Source organism: Tachypleus tridentatus, chromosome 13 (genome assembly GCF_004210375.1).
Source record: "Tachypleus tridentatus isolate NWPU-2018 chromosome 13, ASM421037v1, whole genome shotgun sequence".
Taxonomy (NCBI): Eukaryota; Metazoa; Arthropoda; class Merostomata; order Xiphosura; family Limulidae; genus Tachypleus; species Tachypleus tridentatus.
The window spans coordinates 29,667,609-29,690,271 of NC_134837.1; the positions used below are offsets into that span (position 1 = coordinate 29,667,609).

Genomic DNA, 22,663 nt, shown 5'->3' on the forward strand with positions numbered 1-22,663 from the left:
GGGCTATTGTTAAGACAGATCATAATCATATATGTTGGCAAGGGCTGTTATAATATGATGAGTCTCCAGTTTGTTTTAATATAATATACTCAACATTGGTCTTAGATTAAAGTGTTATTTAGCATTTGAAAATTGCTGATCATATTGCTTTTAATTATAAAATGTGATAACTAAAATAAAGAATGTAACAAGTATATTAGGGGTTTTAACACAAGAAATTATGTAGCTTTGTTTCTTAATATCAAAATTTATGTTAGACATTTATTCCTAATTTAGCTCTTGAATAAGATTGAATTAAGGCAGATATGTTTTTATGTGAATAATCAAAATAAGGAAAGCTAACTTGTACAAAGCAGTAATTTAGCAAATTTTTATTGTGTACATTTATTTTTAAAATAGCATAGTAATCTGTTTTCTAATTTATTGTTTGTATGTTCTGTACACATTGTTCTTGGAACTGCAAGATTTTTTCTTTTATTATAGGTCCATATTTTAAACACCTTGGCATAAAATGTAGAACTGGTGTCACGAAGAAAACCTGACTGTCATAAAATAGGAAACAATGAAGGAAATTCTCTTTGTGTTTCAGTTGTTTTAATAGACAGTTTGTGTTGTAGCTAGTCTGGCAAAACACATTTGTTGATATTTGTTGTTGAATCCCATCGGTTGTGTGATATAAAAATGGCATCAACATTGAATGAAAATAATTTGGAAAAGAAATTCCAAAGTGTGACCAATACTCAAGATGGAATACAGTCTTTGTCCTTGTGGATCCTTCATCATAAAGTTCACCATAAGAAGATTGTTGAAATGTGGATGAAGGTTCTTAAGAAAGGTAATTATATTAAAACAGGAATATCTTTTCATAAAAGGCTGGGGGTGGTGGAGAGAAGAGAAGGCTGACCTCACATGATCCCTACAACCTAATTTGCATACATGTGTTAATCTAGCTTACAGATATTACTATTTGGACCCCCTCCAACCTTGGGGTCACCACTGTTGGCTTCCTTTATTTAGACCACAGTGATTGAGTCCATCAGTTGATGTAGTCGGTTGATGTGAGCTCCAATTATGAATAGTGTCGTGGGAGATAATCAGCTAATCGTAATTATGAATAATATCACAAAAATAATCAAAGAGTCAAAATTAGTGTTTTTGGTTATTATTTTCAGTTAGTCCAACCATCAAATTCTGCAAAATACTGAGCTCTATCTGATATAACCATGTGAGTGACAAGTAGGTTAATATGTAATGTATTAAGTTGGATAGTACCAAGTTATAACTGTAAATAAAACAGTATTTAAAGTGCAAAACCTTTTAGTGAAATTTGAGAGAAGCATTTGGAACATTCACCATTAAATAAAATCTAGATATAATGAATGTTTGTTGAAAGAAAAGTATTATATTAAAATATGATTTTACATACAGATGAGGAAGTGTCTAATATTGTTTTTATTCAATAGTAAATATAAAAGTGAAAGTATGACCAAATTTTCTATATCCTATATATTATAGGTAAAACTGCTGTTATTGAATAATGTTTCCCTCCCCCTGAGTTCACTTTTATTGAAAAAGTGTAAGGATATTACGTTGAGTAAATGTTAAAAATAGTTTGTACTTGTATGTCTTTACCTTATATATTCTTTTATTGAGCTAACTTCATTTTTTTTTAACAGTGTAATATTATAAGATGTTTAAAGTATATTGGTTCTTTTCTTTATTACAAGTATGAAAAGTTGTCAAAGTATTTCTATAGAAATATTTACTTCATTATTTCAGCTTTATATCATAACTTTAAAATTAATACAATAAATTATACAATGAATGTTTTTGACATTGTCTTATTGTTTGTATAAGAACATTTTATTGAAAGTTTTAAGCTCATTATGAATAATTAAAAACATGTCTACAAAAGCCATATGAATTAAGTTCAGTGAAAGTTCTGGTTTATAATAGGATAGAATGTTTAGTTCATTTACTTGTAAATTTTGCATGCAGTAGTTTTCCTTTTTCTCTCTTCTTTAATGGATAAGTTAATTTTAAAGTAATAAGGATGGGATTTGGACATAGTTCTTGTAGCATGAATTCTTGATATAAGTGTCAGGTTCTATGCTATTGTCTAATAAATAAAATTGTGTACAAGTTTTTATACATATTTGTTACTGGTGTTTTTTGTGCACATTTTCCCTTTTTTTTTCATTTAGATGTGTTTACTTGTGTGGTTTAGCAGATAGGGAAAATACCAATTTAAAGTGGCATTTTTGGGACTTGTATTTTAACAACCCATCTTTTCTGACATTTAGTATTGCTTCTTCTAGCTTTCCGAAGTGTGTGAAATGTTTAAAAAATGTATTATCTAAGGGCAATATACTGTAAAAATCTACTACTAATAAAACATGTACTTGCTCAACCCATAAAACACACACTAAAAAGTAGAAATTAACTTATAGAATTTTGCTGTTACTTAATAGGGAAAACAATCATTAAAGTGCCATTGGCAACTCAGTTTTGTCAGGAATATGTATACGGCACTTTTTTATATCTTAATGCTTTGTATATTTATATTCACTCTTACATTTTATTTTTAATATATAGGTATTAGGATTTTATAGAGCAACATGTAGAATACAATATATATGAACTGATAAAGAAATATAAGATCAATGTTTACATTAATTCTGACATAAACTAAGATGGTGTTTAATGTGTGTGTGTGCATATATTTATGGTTTAAGGGTCTTGGGTTTGATTCCCATTGCTTCTAAACTTGATTGCCCTCTCCATTATTGGAAAACTTTCCAGGCTTCATACCACTGTTATTAACTTTGAACTATTGACTTGAGAAAGGTAACTGTCTGGCAGCAACAGCTGAGTCCTAGTGAGATTTTCAAGGTCTCATAGGTAGAAATTAATAAACACAAAAGAAAGAAAGGAAAAAGCACTTCACTATCAATGGAAAACTTTATTTACAATGTACATTACATGTTTACCTTCTGCAAATGGAAAAAGGTTTGTTAATGTTCAGTTAAGAACTTTATTTACAATTTACACTGCATGTTGTTTCCCCTTACGAATGCAAAGTAATTTCATGGTAAGATTAAAAATACTTTTCTTAGTCTGAAAAATTTCAAATATTTCTGTAACCTCTAAAACTTTCTAAATAAATATCAAATGTTTTTTCTAGAAAAAACTACATTTCACTTGTTATTTTCTTTACCCAACTTTATGTGAGGTCAGTTTATTTGACAGACCTACTAACAACCATAAAACAATTAGACCCTTATTTGCTTTCTGAAATGACTGCAAATTCTAACAGAAAACCACAATTGTTTATCTTAAGTATGTGTATTGATGCCTAACATTTATTGTTTTATTTCCCTTTGATCTATATTTAGTTTTTATTCATTTAATATAAATTGATTTACATAATACATTAGCTCCATGATGATAGGAGAAAACCCACTTGTAGAGAAAAATTATGTATTTAAAAAACAGCTGGTATGGCTTTCTTTATCCATATCAGCCATATTTAAATATAAAATGCATTTAGCTACTTACCTCATACCTCATAAAAAAACTGTTATTATTATTATTTTACTTTGCCTATTGTAAAATGTTTCAGTTTTTTCCTTTTAGTAATTTTATGATAAACAAATACAGGATATGCATGAAAAAACGTACTTATCTTGATCTGTTTTTGCTCTTTACTGTTGATGAAACTTAATTCAACTTTTTTATACTAATTGTAGTACTGCATTAAATAATTTCTATTTATTTAAATAATACACTAAAGAACACAGAATAATAACATAAATGAAAAAAAAAAGTTCTATAACTATTACAAGTTTTCTGGCTTTCTAACTGTGCTAAAGCCATTAAAAATTCAAACTAGCTCATTGGTGTGTGTCCTTTAGGAATAAAGTTTGAACTAGAAGGAAAATAGACAATTTTCTGTATAGACAACAATGTAATATAATACATTATTTGATAGAGAAAATCTTTGGCTTTTTACTGGTATTAAATAATAGTCTTAAATGCCAGAGAAAACTATTGGGAAGGTCTGAAAGAAAGGGTGTGATGGGTAGGCCTCACAAGAAAGGGCTGATTGTTTATTTTATTGCTCTCCAACTAAATAAGATTAAAATATTTGTAAATTATATTTTCCCTGAGTGATGAAAACATTATAGTAAGTAATTTACATTAATGTTTTTTTGTTATTCTGAGGGTTGGCAAAAAAATTAGTGAAGAGGAAAAACAGGTAATAAACATCACAGTTCTCATATTTTGGTAGATTTATAATTTTCATTTATATTTCCTTATAAAAATTATAACTTCAGTTGAAATAATACTAAACTTTGATATATTGTCTAATTTCTGATGCCAAATCTATTCATATGTATTGATAATAAAGTATGTTAAGTAAGTTTTGAAAGGTAGCTCTGTCGAAGGTTGTGATATGCATCCTTTGACCTAATCTAGGTGGAAGGGTTAATCATGTACTTTCACTTGGCTTTTTTATTTTATTTTTTTGTGTAATTTATTGTTATTGGTGAAATATGGTACTTGAGGGGCCAAATCCTATACGTCTCAACATATTCTCATGTGTAAAGGACCTGAGACTTTGAGCCAACAAGAACCTTGAATAGTGCATTAAACTCTGTTTTTTGTTGTTTTTTTTTGCTGTGGTAATTTAAATACATTTCATATATAAAAATATTAAAATTTATGAAATATTTCAGTGAAGTAGCATTTCATCCAAGCCTTATGTTTATATATTAGGCCTAATGCTTAGGCTACAAATAGTCCTGCCGTCAAGAAACAATTTTTCACTAGTACATATTAAAGTAAGTACATGGGTGTTTTGGACTAAGGATTCTTCTATAGTAGGTATCTCTGACTTGTTGGCAATAAATTCAACAATAAACAAACAGCACATACTCTACTTCTTTTAAATATACTCCAACTTGTATATACAAAATTCTTCACAGTGAAGTTGATAATTGTATCTTAAACACTATACAATATTCTTCTTGTCATAAGTCCATTTAGAACACTTCAGTTGCTTTAAAATTCAGTTAACAAGAAAATTTTTTTTTCAACTTTTATTGGAGTAGTATATGTATATAATGCACAACACTGTCATGTGAGTTACCACAATTGTATTCAGGACTGTCAATAATTCAGATAATTAGTTGTGTATAAGTATGAATGTATAGCATTTAAATTATGCAGTTAAAGAAATATCAACAGTGAAAATATTATTGAAGTTACTTAAGTTTTTCAATTCATATCTTCTTTGATTCATTTTAGTTAAATTAAGAAATCAATCTGTCTCCATTCACAAAAAGGCCTGTTATTATTATGTTCTGAATTATAGAACGTGATTCCTTCCTATAATTTTCGTAAGTTAATTTATTGCAATCTTTATGGGGTTTTCTTAACACCCATAATTTTTGAAGGACTATGCACTTGTTATTTAACCCTTTCACTATGGGTCACAGATTAAAAGCCATGTCATATGTTTGTTGACTTGCATTCTAAATTTTGTTGAACTAATATTAGCTTGTGTTAATGTTTGGAATTAAACTGTAGATTGTAACTGAAACTTGAATGTTGTATACAAGTTAATTTCTTAATTTAAAAGTAAATACTAAAAGAATAATCTAAATATAGATTTTAATGAGTCCTGATATGTTTAAATGGAGCACTGTTTAAAATGAGATGTTTTGAGGTCAAAATATTAAGTCTATAATTTTATACAAATTAGGAACTCATATTACTAATATTGACAAGGTAGAATATTAAATAAGAACCTCATATCTTTTTAATTTGCCAAGATATAGTTTATGAACTGAATCAAACATGGTGGGCCCCATTCAACTCTTTCATAGTTCTTTTGAAATGGTCCCTTATATGCTCTTACTATAGTGTATGGCATGTGAATAACCAGTCAGTAGCTTAGAATCTTTCCAGAGTAGACTTCTCAGCCATTTTAATCTTTTAAAAACTACCACCCTCTCTCAATCCAAGTTTTCATGGAGAGAGGTTGTGTAGTCTGTTCAAGGTTTTATATTTTTTAAAAATCTAAATATATCTTAATTACCAAGCTTAATAAATTATAGTGAAGTTCTGTGGTATCAATATAGTTAATTATGATTTTATGGTTATTCAACTGCATATATATATAAACCTAAAAAAACTTTTGTTTGATTTTCTCCACTTGCAAAATTTTAAAAGGCTTAGCAACTTGCATTCAGCAGCAACTGAGTTCAGAGGTCATAGGAAGAAGAGATAATTGTTTGCTTTACTTTTATATAGAGTTAGAGTTCTGTATTTTATGAAAAATAAGTTTAATGATTTATTTCTAAATAATAATCACCTATATATGTATATGTAATGTATAACATGAACATGATTATATATTACAAAACACTAGGCCACTAAAATGTAGTCAACACAAGGAAGACTAAAGGTTAGTTTTATATTACTGGATACAGTAACATGAGTGCATGTGCACTGCATCAGTGCAAGTTATGAAATGTCAGGCATTACTTGAAGGTCAACAGAATAATTTTAATAGACATGTGATGTAATAAATATACAGTGGTACCTTGGTTCTCGAACAATTCGGTTTTCAAACATATTGTTTGAGAAAAAAATGTCTTGGTTGCTGAACATAAACTTGGTTCCCGAACTAAGCTGTTGTGGCCTGAACCCCCGAAATAACCTGACTGATGACCCGAATGACCTTTCGACCATTTTTGGCACGCTCCAAGCTTACCCAAAACATTTTACCTGCACCTATTGCTCAGTCCATATCCCCGCTAAAATCTACTGTGAAGGTTCTTGTTTTTCTTTTTGTTTTGTTTTTTGTTGTTTTTCTAAATATTCTGATTAAATAAGCCACCTTTGGATCAAAGAAGGATAATGAAAGCAGCAAACCAAAAATAAAAGTTGTTAGAGCCACAATAGAGGTGAAAAAAGATCTCGTAGCGAAGTATGAGAGTGGTGTTTGCGTGTCTGACCTTGCTACACAGTTTGGTATTGTGAAGTCTACAGTCTGCACCATACTGAAAAATAAAGAGGTCATTAAAGGAGCTGATGTTGCAAAAGGAGTGACAATGTTTATGAACATGCATGCCATTTTTCCGCTGAAATGCGGATTTCTGCGGTTTTCAAACGGCCAATGATCATCCACGAGATTCGTGTAAATTCGAGGAAAAAATATGAGCGATTTGGGGGCCGGGTAGGTGGTTTTTGAAGAGAAATCGTATTTTTTCAATGTTTATTGCAGAAAAAAAAAATCTGACTGCCATCTTGGAGGCAGTCTTGTTTCGTCTCATTGCAGGTCTCGTGGTCTGGTATTGTGTGCATACCAGATGATAAAATATTCTCTATGCTCCAAAGAAACAACAGCGATTGAAATGTTTAAAAGGAAAGATGTTCATTTTGATCCTGTAGACAAGAGAATGTGTAAGGACATTAGATCAGCAGCTTCAAAGTATACCTCAAAGCTGAGGGAGAATCAGAAGAAAAGGGCAGAAAGGCTTGAGGCCTATGGTTCTGTGAAATCTGGCCCAGCCACCTTGGCTAAAGAAAAAGTCCAGAAAGCTGCAGAGGCACAGAGAGCTGCCCATTCAGAGAAGGAGAGAAAAAAAGCTCGAAGAGAGCACTGGAAACCCTTGTCTCGAAAATGAGGAAAGTAGCCAAGATTGATTAAAGGAAATTAAGTGATTTGAAATTTGACTGTAATTTATGCAGCAGAGCAGAAGTTGATATCGGTGACTGAAAACATTTTATTATTATCTGCAGCATACAGTGCCAGTGGTTTATTTTAAAGCATATCATTAATTTTATTTTGAAGCAATGTCAAAGCTTTCCTTGATTTCCTGTTTCAGTTTGTATTGTGAAAGAATGAAAAATATACTGATATTGAGATACCAGTAATTTACTGACAAGATTGTATAGATGAACAAGTTCTACTGTAGGTAGTCATGTAGAGTAATTTTAAGTAATTTGAAATTATAATGGAATACATGCAGCAGAGCAGTAGTTGTTGATGTCAGTGACTGTACAAAATTTAATTTCTGAGGCATATCACTAATATCAGTAGTTTAATATTGAACCATATCAGTAGTTGAATTTTTAAGCAATGTCATAGCTTTCCTTCATATGCTGTTTTAGTTTGTATTGTCAATTTGTGAAAGAATGGAAAATTCACTGACAATAAGGTACCAGTAGTATAATGACAAGATTGCATAAATGAACAATTTGAACTGTAGGTAGTCATGATTAGTCAAAAGAGTAATTTTATGTGATTTGAAAATTGTATGGAATATATGCAGCAGAGAAGTAGTTATTGGCAATGACTGTAAAACATTTAATTGGCAGCATACCAGTAGTTGATGATGATGATGTTATTGATGACAAAAAGAATAATAATGAAATGATTTGTATTTGAAATATTTACTGAGTTATTTTGGCTTTATTAACTCATATTACTAATATATTTTGATTTAGAAAAAAATTAAACTGAATAAATAGCAAATAAACAATCTTAAATTTCATTTATTTACCTTTTTATTTTATTTGTTACTTTTAGATATTTTGATATATCTTCTAAAAAATGAATGCAAATTAAAAGAATAAATCAATCTGCTAAAAACTGTAAATGAAAGTTATTGTTGTTATTAGTTTGATTTAGTCTTTTAATTTCCTTTTGTTATTTTATATGATATATATTGTGTACTTTTCCAACATTGCAATGTCAAAAAACATAAAGAAATTATGTCCCAGATTGCACCAAATCACACCAAATAGCATCCATTTTTTAAATGGATATAGACTGGCACCAGTCTATATACCTTTTCCTCTTTTTTTCATAAATGTCATTGGCATGCCTGTATGAAAGAAAGATCACAAACAATGGAAGAGGTAGAAAAACTGTTGTTGATTTGGGTAAACAAAAAACAGTTAGCTGGTGATAGCATTTCTGAGACCATCATTTGTGAGAAAAAGTGGGGGCTAGTAGGGGGTGGTTTGAAAAATTTAGGAAGAGAAGTGGCATACATAGTGTGCTGAGGCATGGGGATTGTGCCAGGCAGAAACAAACCTCATTAGACAAGTTTTTAGTGAGAAATAGGTCCATTGAGTTTCAAGCAGGTTGTAGAGGTGCAAAGAGACAGAGAAGAGAAAGAATCCCAGAAGTAGAGCTACCTAACGTTTTTATGGAAGGTGACTCCCCTCCAAACAATAATAACCCTCCTATTCTCCACATTCCTCACCACCTTTCACTTATGCCATCAGCTCTTCTCAGCACAGGTAAAGTGCAGTTAAATTTTCATTTATTGTTTTTTTTATTGTGTTTATAGTTTTTGTGATTGATTTTATGCATGTAAGTATTATTATACAGGTATAAATAAGCAATATGTTTACTTAAAATGCTTCATAATGCGTAATTTTTGGAGGTCTGTAATGGATTAATTTAATTTACAGTATTTCTAATGGGAAAAATTGATTCAGTTTTTAAACAGCATTCTGGAATGGATTAAATTCAAGAACTGAGGTACCACTGCATATGTAAATATATATAGTGTTTGTTTGTTTTTTGAATTTAGCACAAAGCTACTCGAGGGCTATCTGTGCTAGCCTTCCCACTAGTCATCACCACCTACCGCCAACTCTTGGGCTATTCTTTTACCAATTAATAGTGGGATTGACCGTAACATTATAACGCACTCACGGCTGAAAGGACGAGCATGTTTGGCGCGATGGGGATGCAAACCCATGACCCTCAGATTACGAGTCGCACGACTTAACACGCTTGGCCATGTCGGGCCCATATATAGTGTTATGAGAGTTATGTAACTTAGAATAAACATTTGTATTTTCATGTTATAATGTGTAGTTATTCTAAAATGACAAAAGCAACTTATATTTATTTCCCAATTTTTTACGATGGTTGTGAGGAGTTGAGTGATAGACCCCACATAATTAAAGTATAGAAAATAACATATAAAGTTTTACTGAAAACAAATGTTTGAAATGTATTTAGGAGGTTCTAGAGATAGTGTAGATAATATCTGAGGTTTTTGGAATGAAAAATAGTTTTTGTTATCACAACATGAAATCTCTTTACTCTTAGATTAGTAAGGAAACAAACTACTTTCACAAACAAATCATTAGTACAAATATTTTATTAAAATATTTTTTAAAGGCTTATCAACCTTTGTCCAGCAGCAACTGAGTTCAAAGAGTGTAATGAGAAGAGGTTATTGTTTGCTTTACATCTTGAGTTATTGTTCTATATTTTAAGAAAGATAAGTTTAACTTATTTCGAAATAGTAATAATCTGTACATATGTATATGTGTGTGTGTATTATAACTGAAATGTGACTGTGTATTACAAAATTCTAGTCAAGTAAAATAGCCAAGACAGGGAACACTAAATGCCAGTTTTATATTACTGGATATGTAATATGAGTGTGTATGCATTGCATCAGTGCAAGTTATTTAATGTTAGTTAAGCAATGACTGGTAGATCAATGAAATAAAAAAATGTGTGTGTGTGTGTATATGTATGTATATATATGCATTTGTGCAAATATATAGTGTTGTAAGTCTTAAGTTATGTAGAGCAAACATAAAAATATGTAGGCATTCTAACATGAAAGAAGCTTGATTTATTTCTTAATTTTTTTTATGATGGTTGTGAGGTTGGTTGAGTGGCAGACTCCACTTAGTTAGAGTACAGGAAATAATAAAATATAAAGTTTCACTGAAAGTAAACATTTGATGTGTATTTAGGAGGTTCTAGAGATTGTGCAAATAATATTTTTGAGATAGAGAATATTTTTCCTGATTGTAACATGAAATCACTTTGCACTTAGACTAGTAATGAAACAGACTGTTTTACAAATGAATCTTTAATAAACTATTTTTTTGTAAACAAAATATTTGGAATCTTTACTAAAAGTCCACCAAAGTTTGCAAAGATACATATACTGTATCAAAGGTTATAGTCCAAATACTTAACGTGTGCTAATGTGCAGGTGAACTTGTTTATATTATACTGAGCCTGTAGTGAAGGTGCTAATATTGTATTAAACAGGCATGGACATAGCAGAGGGGTCTTGGGGAATGTCTAGATTCCCTTCATTCTTTCAGAAATTAATGACTGTGTAAGAAAGCATGTATTTCTAGAAACTAAACCCCTATCTTCCATTTTCATTTTTTCCAGAAATGAGAAAATAGTGAAACATTTATCTGCCAGTGTTTTTATGTGATTGGTCTATTAATTACTAAAAAAGCTTTTTGAGGTTTCCTGAAATCAACACAGCTTTAGTCTACAACAGCTAAGTTAAGACCTTGGCCAAAAATTTAAATGTTGCCATGGTACATTTTTATACTTTGTTTTTTTTCCAGTCTAACAATTTGTGTAGATTGTAGAAATTAGTTTCATTAGAGTTAATTACTGTTTAGAGCACCAGCACCTCTTACAACTTAGACTTGTTACACAATTGATTTCTCATTGTTTGAAAGTTAAAATTCTTTTGCAACTTTCTAGAAATTTAGTCAGTATTTTACAAGCAGTTGAACAGAAATTTGCTTGTCCAACAGGCAAAGCACAGTGTAAAACTTGTTACTGTATGAATTCTGTATGTCTCTTGTGCTGTGTATATCATTATTTATATTTTTTATATTTTGTCATTGAACATACATCTATAATTTGGTTAACACTAATAATAAAATGGTAAATCTTAGAATTGTTCACTATTATGTGTAACAGTAAATAAATTTGGCAAGTTTCACCCTTGCGAAAGAAACAACGTATAACCCAGTTGCTCAAACTTGTGAATACACTGTATATCATAGTTAAATATATTTCAATATCTTAAATGTAGCTACACTTGTATTTTGCAGATTGTTTTTATTGTAGTTAACATAATATATTCAGAAAGTGCTATAATTGTGCTTGTATTTATGAGTAATACTATATAGTAAATAAAACAATATATTCTGATGTAGTATTGGGAGCTATATTCATATTAGCTTCTACAAATAATAAAAAATTAATGTTCGTAAAATGGTCAGTTACTTAATGCACTTAAAGTATTTGCTTCTATTTTTTTTTAATTTTACTAACTTTGGATCACTTACTACCACCACTTGTTTTGTTGTTCCATTAAAATGTTATCTTTTTTTTTTGTTGAAAAAACTGTGTTTGTAACTTATTGTGAAACTGCTTTTGTTGTGGATTTTTAGATTTGTTTCAGTATCTTTTAGGAATTGTAATCTGATAACAATTTAGACTTAATATTTGAAAAAAAATTGCAAACTTTGTTTGTTCTTTTATATTTCCTACCCGACGAATAAATAATTAATGTTGATTAAATACCACCACATTTACCTTCTATAAATAAAGAATGTTTAATTACACTGCACAACAATTTTTTTTGAAAAGTTTTGCTTCCTGAAAAGTTTTTGCTGATTGTACCTGGCAGGTACCTGGTTGGTATGCACAAATAGTTTTGGTTTTGCTTCATCATGTAGAAACTCTGAGAAATAGACAATTAACTGTTTACCAGCAATAACGTATTTAATTGCGTTTATGTTTCTAATACGCTATTAAGTTCAACATAATTAAAAGTGTTTTGCTCCTGATTATCGTTTGTATTCAATGTCCGGTGCATCACATTGCAGTGTCCAACAGTAGTCAGCAAGCATTGATGGATTCCAGTTGCCCTGATGTCATTTTTCCATTGTAGCAATATCCTGGTGAAACCTTTCAACATGTTTGTCACTGACAGTGCCTAGACTTGAGGGGAAGAAGTCCAAGTGTGAGTGGAGGAAATGAATCTTGAGTGACATGTAGCACTTCATTGTTATGTATGCTTTGACAAGTTTGTCTATCAGCTGAATGTAATGTGGGGCTCTGTAATTGCCAAGAAAATTGTCAACAACATCTATGAAGGCTTTTCAGGCAATCTTTTCTGGCACAACTAACAGATTTTCAAACAGCTTGTCACTCATAACATGTCTGATCTGAGGGCCAACAAAAATACCCTCTTTGATCTTGGCCTCAGTTATTCTTGGGAACATCTGTCTTAAATAACGAAAACCTTCACCTTCTTTGTTCATTGCTTTCACAAAACTCTTCATAAGTCCCAATTTTATATGAAGAGGAGGCAAAAAAATCTTTGCCGGGTCGAGAAGCGGTTCATGCTTTTTTTCTGTCCTGGAACTAACTTTTCACAGAGTGGCCAGCTCTGTCTAGAATAATGTGACTCTTTGGCATGACTGTCCCATTCACAGATGAAACAACAGTACTTTGCATAACTGAGCTGCAATCCCAGTAACAGAGCAATGACTTTCAGATATCCAAATATATTCCAATTGTACTTGCTGTACTGGATGTGCTTCAGCAACATTTCCATGTTCTCGTAGGTTTCTTCCATGTGTGCTGCATAGCCAACAGGTTTTCAAGGTGAATGTTGTCATTGTGTAACAGAACAGCTTTGAGGCTTAACATTGATGAATCAATAAAGAGGTGTCACTCTTGCGGGCCATGGTCACAACCCAAAGCAGAGAACAATTCTTTGATTTCAACACAGAAACAGAGACTGTCAACTTGTGCAAAGAATTTGGTTATATCATCTTGGCAGCTTTGAAAAACAGAAATATTTGTAGCTGGTGACAGCAAACGCCATTCCTGCAGTCTCAAACCCAGCAATTTGGCTTTTGCTTTTGACAGACCCAAATCTCTGACCAGATCATTTAATTCTGACTGTGTTATGAGATGTGTATCACCTAAGGAGCACGGTTCAAAATCCAGACCAATCTCACTGCCAGTTCCTTGCATTGCAGTTTCTTCATCTGGTTCATCTAGGTCCATTCCTCTGGTGGTTTCAGAATTGGAAGACTGTAGTCATGTGTCATGGGTCTCATTGCTGGAGGCAGATTAGGGTATTCAATTGACTTCTTGTTTTTGGCCAGAAACCATACACATTAGTCAAACAGAAGTAACGGTCCATCACATGGTCTTTTTGTTCTTGCTATATCATCAGGACAGCAAATGGCATTGTCTTTCGAGTGCCTCTGAACCAAACTCGCAGACAGACAACACATCACACAACAAATGTGAGGTGCCCATTTTTGGTCTTGATCACCAATTTTACAGCTGAAGTACAGATGATATGCTTTCTTCACAAGAGCAGTCATTGAATGTCTGATGAACAAGTGTATACTCGCCACAAATATATCAGAATGTATTGCGGCTGTTACAACATTGACGAGACGTATTGACTGACACCAATCGTCCTGTAAAACGTCTATAACATTTAACTTACTTGTTACAGTGCTCCTGATGCAATGCTATATTTTGAAACAATACGTACACACTATATTAATCCAATGAGCAGTATCTGTGTATGCAAGCTACTTTTATAGACTGCTGAGACAGTGTCAAGCTGGCTCTGACATGCCCAGGCATGCCTGGGCTGCATACTTCCACAGAACAGCTTCCAACCTGGCCTGATTTCATGCCTGGACATGCCCAGACTGCACAAAACATTGTTCATAGGTCTCTTACAGAAACGACAATTTTTGGACACAAATATAAGAAAAAAATGTGACAAAACTGAAGATTTTGATGAAACAGTACATAATGGGCAAATTTGGATGTGATTTTCATGATCAGCAGCCACAAATTTATAAGGAACACCCAATAGTGTTCAAGAAACAAAAACTTTGTTGTGCAGTGTTATTAGTAGTAAGGGGAATAACATTATTATTTGAAATGTGTTGTGATTGCAATTAGAAATAAATAAGTAGCTATTTAGCTAATTTATGTATGTACTTTGAGTAGAATAAATATAAAAATAATATTTAGTAAAGATTTCTGTCATCAGAATATTTTGCAGTCACTTACAGTGACAAATAAATAGTAAACTTTTATGATTTTATGAACATTTTTGGTTAACCTAATGAAAAACTTGCTTACAAACATTGCAACTCAAATAATAGTATGCCTTTTAAAATAGCAAAAATAATGTAAATTTAAAAAGAACCATCAGTAAGATATTGTTATTAAGACTTAAGTAGTTTCCAGTTATGGGACTTTTTTTCATATTATATATTCTTTTGTTTAGATAGACTGTTTATAATTGATAATGGCAAAACCATTTCCAAACATTTGTTGCCATGTTGAACATGTAGTAGTTTTCTTTGTTACCCATTCAGCCCATCTCCAAAGTGTACAGGCTTATCTTTTCTCAAGTTATCTGATATCTTCTCACTGCAGAAAATATCTTTATCTTTGAAATGTAAATAATAAACTCGTAAGTATTCTTGCAGGTTACAAACAGTAACAATTAAAAGGACATTTACAGAAGCAACATAAACTACTTAAGCTTATATATTTATTCTACTGTTGTGTGACAGCATAATTTTTGCTCAGTCTAATCATATTTAAACTTTCTGTGTATCTGTTTTCAAAGCTGTTTTATTAGTAGATGATCAAACCACCTGATGTGGTGCCACTACAAAATTTTATCAAAGGCCTGTACAAAAACGAAGGTAGATGCTTGAAAATCAAGAAATGGATAATATTTTCTCAAGGGTTCATATTTGGAATGGGCTAAAAATTCTAATATAAAATGACAAACATTTTATTTATAGTCAAAACCCTTTGCAGCTGTGTTACTAACAAGCGACAACCAAACCTCATGGTTGGAATGGGCACTGGATCATAAACAGTGTAATGAGCAATGCTGGAAGTGGTTGGTCAATACAGATGAATTTGAGCTCAAATAAATAAGCAACTTGCAGAACAGTTTATCCTACAGCAGAGGGAACGGTATCATATTCAATAAATATATATAGTAAAGCATATTAGGTGATTGGTGCATTTCTGAGGCTTCATCTCGGCATGTGGTTGTTGGTGCTCACAAAAGTGACACCATGACTGCTGACAAGCAAATGAAGAATCTGATCCACCCTGTCATTCCTTTATGAGAAATGTCATTCATGGGGCAGAATTTTATGATCTGGCAACACAGTGATCCTAAACATACAATAAATGGAGTGAAATGATATTTTGTAAATTGAGAGATCGGTGAACACTTATAACCATGGCTTGGCCCATACAAAGTTTGATATGAATGTTTTTGGGCTTGAATGTGTAAAAAGGGACAATCTTGGCTTGGTTCATAGGATGTTTTGATTTTCTGTTTTATGTATTTACTGTACAGAAGGAAAAGCCTTAAAACAAGGTGGAAGAAAAGTCTGCCAGAAAACATAAAGCAATTTGTTTTTCTTCCTTTATTAGTGCAAATGTAACATTTTGTCTCAGAAATTATATTTGTACTCTTGTTTTCCAATCAGTTGTTCTGTGTTGAGGTATAAATTTAAATTTCTAGTTTATTCACTCTTTCAGTGAAAAACTCTGCATCAACGACAGCAACAAATTGTTTGGTAGTAGCCAAAATAACACATGAAGCATAAAGAACATCATGTACAAGGGCACATGTAAAAGTGTAGTAAGCCTTGGAATTGATTACAGTATTACAAAATAAGCAATTGCATTGAATGTGGAAATACAGATAGCAGTGCTTTTGTAGACTGTTATCTGTACTCATAGTTTACAGTAGTTAAACAAGTGAGGAATGTTTGCCATAAAAATAACAAAATTTTGTTATATATTTTATAATTTACGTTAAAAAATTCAATGTTATATATGTATACAGGTTATATTTGACTAAAGGAGTGACATTATATGGTATGTTATCACATTGTTTGTATCTTCTGTTGTGTTAGTTAAATCTTTTCTTCCATTTCTATGCCATTAAAAGATGAACATTGATTTATTAATGCTCTAGATGGGATTTATGAATATATGTTAGAGATTAATGTGTAGAAGTTTTGTTTTTCTTTAACTACTTGTAGATACTGTAAAATTGAGGGAAAAAGTATGTTAACTCAAGTATTATGTTTGAGAGACATTTTACAAGCTAGTTACTTATATTTTTAATATTTGTTTTGTGAGGTATTAAATGAGTTGGCATGTAGGTTTTATAATAAAAGAAAAACTAAGTACACTAAACATTACAACTATGAGGGTTGTGGCTTTACCTGTTAAAAAAAAGAGAGAGACACTGGTTCAACTATGATTTAATTTTCAATGTAATCTCCACCTGAAACTATAAACTAGTGCCAGTTGTGTTCTGTTGCCTTTATGTCCTTATGAAAAATTCTTCTTGGTCCTGAATCCATGACCAGGTGGTATGTACATTATCATCATTGCTCAGATTTTTGACCTTTCAGAAAGATTTCAAGGTTAGGGAAGAGCAAAAATTTACTTTGAACTAAGTCTGGTAAATAACATGGTTGAGTAATTCTAAGCCAGCTACATGGATAATGTTCAAAGTAACACATGATTTGTGAGCTGGGGTATTGTCCTGATGGAAGATCACATCGTTTTTTTGAGGAGTCATCTTCTGTTTTCTTTGATTTTTTGATGCAGATTGTTGAGCAATGATGTTTAGTAATCTCTTGTAATGGTTTTGCCCTACTCCATGTAATCAGCTAGTAAATCAACTTGACCTTCACAGCAAAGGATTGTGATTTGAACTTCTTTTGGGTGGGTAAACTTAGGTGTTTCCTTTGTAAACTGCACACCTATGGCACAGCAGGATGTCAGTAGACTTACAATGCTAAAACTGGGTTTAGATACCTGCGGTATACAGATTACAGTTTGCCCACTGTGTAGCTCTGTGTTTAATTACAGAGAAAAATCCTTTGCACATTATATATTTGTCTGTGTGTTGAACTGGTGAACCCATATTTCATCCATAGTTATGAATCTGTTACAACCCTTGGAGTAGGTTCTGGCTTTCAACAACTTTAGATGTGTTTCTGCTTAGGTGACAACATATTTGGAACCCCACTGGCACTAATCTTACTCAAGCTCAAACCAGTGCTTTTACTAATTCTTTAATCATTTACAGCCAAATAATAAACTTCATCTACAATTTCTGACGTGTTCAGTTTCAAGGGTACATCTGATTTCAGGTAACCTTCTCATAAATGTCTACCATGTTTAAACTCAGCATACCATTTTTTTTATTATTATTAAATATGCCAAAGTGCCTTCTGCTAATGTTGCTTCTATATCCTAGTGGATTTCTTTCACTGTCATTTTCTGTTTAACAGAATATGTGAACATGGCACAGAGTTCAATCTTTTCCATAAATTTACACACTTCACTTTCAGAAATATACAACCCATAAAACAAACTCATTAACTTTTATATTATGTTGTTTACTCAATAAAGAAGTTAAAATTCAATAGTTATCAGGGTGAAAAAAATTGCACATTTCATTTTTTTATGGCTGGCCATAAACTTTTTGGACAACTCTCATGCAGCTTTGATTTTGTTTTCTGTGCTCACAGTCAAATAATTTGCTCGTCAGTGCATGATCATAATACATTAGTGTTTCCTAATGCAAAAGGCACTGTTCAAAGTTGTTAAAAGTATGATTTAAGTTATGATAAAGATTAAATTGAGGTTAAAAATAAACAAATCAAAAAGGGGTTATAGAAACTAGTAATATTTATGATAGAAATGACCAAATAGAAAGTCCAAATGTTTCAAGAGTTGTGTTAAGTAAGTCAGGGTATGCTTTTATGGGATATGTGAAAGACAGGAAGGATCTTGCCAGTGATATATCAGTTACTTGCAGAATAGTAAGATAGCAAGAAATTGTCTTAGTGGATATGCAGCTTTTCAGAAACCACTGTCAGCAAAAGGAGCCAAACTAAAATACAAAAATGGACACCGGACTTCAAAATAGGATCAAAATTGGAGGATGGTTCTCCTTACAGATGAAACCAGATTATTTGACAGTAATAGGTTTATTTATGGCAGAGAGGAGAAAAGTATTCCATTCAGTAAGCATCAAATGTGGTAACATAATTTTGGAAAGAAAAAGAGACCAGTAAAACACTTGCAGCCTTGGCTTGTGTGAAGTCCTTATATGAATACTGTTAACACTGTATTGGGTTATGTGGAAAATGAGAAAGCTGCATGACAACCAGAATAATTGGCAAAATTGTGGTGAAGTAATACAGGACATTAAGAACAATACTTAACAACCAGATAATGATACACTTATTTCTCTGTTTAAAGCAAATACAAAATAATGATACATTATACAGCTTGTTTGCTTTTTTTTTGTATATTCTCTAATAATGCAAACTTTAGTAATGATAAATTAACTGTAATTACTTATTGGTTGTGATTTTTTTGTATGTGTATTGCCTCTGTATTTTAAGAATTATTTCCAGCACTGTGTATCACTATCACATGTGCTATGTCTGTTTTGTCTTATTATTTAGAATATTTTTACTTGCTAGTAATATTCTTTGTTTTCTAATTTAGTACTAATGTTAGTTTTTGTCTTTTTAGCTAAACCATCTCACAGATTGACCCTTCTGTACTTAGCCAATGATGTGGTACAGAATAGTCGAAAGAAAGCAGGCTCTCATTTTGGTGAATCCTTTGCTGAGGTTCTTAAAGAAGCCTGTGTGCTTTTGAGGTATGTTGCATTATCCATAAGTGTATTATCACTTTGTTAGTGATCTAGATACGTTGTTTTGTGGTTTTGAGTGCGATATTCGTGCAGTAGTAGTAGCTATGTGTCAGTTTGTATTATATTTTTATAACTCATTAGTAATATAGCACCTTATTTCTTGTTTCTGTGTGTCACTAAGTATATGTAACAAGTCTCAGGAGTGTAATATCCCCATGAAATTTCACTTTTCATTGCTAACACCTATGTAATAAACATTAGTTACACTCATGTTTTTATCATATGAAATTATGATTCATGTGTCATTATTAAATTTTGCAGGGGTTAGAGTTAAAACTTAATTTTTGAAATGCATGTTAAATTTTCTTTGTTTTAATAATATTATTATTATATTCATGTCTAAAAACTTGTGATTTTGTATATTGGACTTGACTGTTACATCTGTTTCAGTGTAAATTTATTATAACAGTGTAATCTCCTTCTGCTCTTAGAACAATATAACATTTAAGAAAGCTCAAGTGTTTTAGAAATATTACTCTGAGTTTACATGTGCTATATTTGACTTAGTGATTAGCATATCTGGATTGTGAAGCTGAAGATTCATGGTTTACATCCCATTACCACCCCTCAATGTGGATTCCTGTGCATGGTGAGGGGACCTCACAGAGAAGGTTCTGTACTCTCAGTTTATCTCCTCTGGGATCTTAATATCCACCTGCATGTTTGCCATGCATGGTGACCCGTGAAGGAAAAGAGAGGATCCTGGTGGTTGAGGGGTCCAACTCCAGCACACCAACCTTGAATTCCTGTAGATGGGCAGTCTTGGGGTGCCCCCTCAGGATCAATCAGCTAGTTCATTTGGGCCAGGGTCAACTGAGTGCTAGCGTAGGATGTTCTTAGTGGGTGTAGTGGACATTATGTCTGATGCTGGTGTTCAGGTATAGTGCTCACAAAATTTTGGCATTGCTGCAGTGACCTTGTATGACACTGTAATGCATCCCTTCGTAGAGCTCCATGGTGGGTGGTGCCAGTGGGTACCAAAATATTTTTTTTTTTATTATGGATACCCCTCAAATAAAAACAAAACAAAACAAGCATGATAGCATAGAGAAAAATTCGACTACTGGCAAACGACCACACATTGATGATTCTGTGCGGTCAAACTCGTAACTTAAACCTTTTCCATGATTTTTAATTATACATTCTTTAACTGAAAAACACTTAGGGCAGATGTCTACATTTTTTATTCAGAAGGGTTTAGAAGGGCTTGTTGGCTCTCCTGAATCAGTAAAAAAATTACAGTCTGGGGACATTTTAGTGGAAACAGCTTTTTCACAACATTTCAAACTCCTCTTGAAGTCAAAGGCCATTGGGGATATACCCATTGAGACTACTCCTCATTCTACTTTGAATTCTTCCAGAGGAATTATAGTTGAGAGGGATTTAAAGACCATTCCACAGCCAGAGATCCTCACAGGTTTCACCAGCTGAGGTGTTACAGCTGTGTGCCAAATTTTTCTTGTAAAGATGGGATTATGGAGCCGACAAATGTTCTAATATTAACATTTACAACAACACGTCCTCCTACCACAATGAAGGCAGGATATCTGAATTGTAATGTACAGCCTTATATTTCTAACCCTGTTAGATGTTTTCATTGTCAATGATTTGGTCATTCAAAAACATCTTGCTGTGGTTCCCTGACACGTGCCCATTGTGCTGGTAAAGACCATGATGCTTTTGAATGCCAACTAGAACCACATTGTGTTGACTGTAATGGTCCACATCCTTCCCATTTTACTTCTTGTCCTAAATGGGTGGAAGAGAAAGAAGTACAATGTCTCGAGAGCTCACAAAATCACTTACCCAGAGGCTCGGAAATTACTATTCCCAATTCCGTCTAGGACTTATGCTGCTGTAATCCATTCCACTACTATAGTAGGAGTCCAGACAGACCTTTTCGTGCCTCCTACAGAATCCCTAACAGCACATCTTAATCTAGTACCATCCAAAATCAACAGAGTTAACAAATCGCTATCTCCTTCTATCTCTGTCCCTACCACACCTTGTTCAAGCCCAGGTGTTTCCGTGAGGTCTTCCTCTCTTGACACCCCAAAAATTAAACCATTTGTTCATGTCCTTAATCACTGAAACTTGTATCTACAAGCACCGACCTGCCTACTTGATTCAGAGCCAGGATCACTAGAGAGTGACCGACCCACATCCAGTAAAGAAAAAAGCACAGTCACAAGCAAAAGGTCTCCTTGCCATATTGTCCTCCAAAATAAATAAAAATGGCCTTGCTACTCCAATGGAAATGTCAAGGTTTTCAATCAAATGTGAATGATATCAAGGATTTGATTGACTTTTATCATCTCAAATGTCTTTCTTTACAGGAAACATTTTTAAAACCTACTTATACAGTCACAGTTCGACAATACTCCTTATACCAAAATGACAGGTTATGTGTTGGAGAAGGACATAGGGTAGTAGCACTGCTGGTTGATCAACATGTGCCCACCAGGTCCTTGTCTATGAATATGCCTTTGGAGGCTGTAGCCATCTATACCTCCTTGGGTTATACCATCACTGTTTGCTCTCTGTACCTTACCTCTGGAAAAAATTATCATCCATCAGACCTTGATGCCCTCATTGAGCAACTGCCAACCTCCTTTTAATTTTGAGGCATTTTAATTGGCATAATCCCATCTGGAGTTGTTCTAGTATTGATGTGAGGGGTTGTGCTATAGAGCATATGCTCCTGAATCACAACCTGTCTCTCTTCAGTACTGGCTCTTACACTTATTTTCATGTACCCAGTCAATCATTTACTGCTATAAAACTTTCTATTTGCTTCCCTTTGCTTTTCACTTGCTTTTTTTGGGAGGTTGGCGTAATCTGCTGGGTAGTGATCATTTTCCTATCATATTAAGAGAGATTGGCTGTGGTCAGTCCCACCTGAGCTGTGTACCTTAGTACTTCAGTGGAAGTTAGACCAGGCCAACTGGCCTTCTTTCACTGCTCTCTCGGAACTTGATCCTGCCATGTTATGTAAATCATCGATAGATGATTGT

At 32.7% G+C, this 22,663-nt stretch overlaps 1 protein-coding gene across 1 annotated transcript in view; it reads left to right on the forward strand.

The window, feature by feature from the left end:
* Positions 1–22,663, forward strand: part of LOC143241058 (uncharacterized) — a 55,635-nt gene that overhangs the window by 2,077 nt on the left and 30,895 nt on the right. The window contains exons 2-3 of the mRNA XM_076484526.1: positions 484–835; positions 19,466–19,595. Of these exons, the coding sequence (XP_076340641.1) occupies positions 682–835; positions 19,466–19,595 (284 nt within the window). The 5' untranslated portion in view covers positions 484–681. The remainder of the gene's footprint in view (positions 1–483; positions 836–19,465; positions 19,596–22,663) is intronic.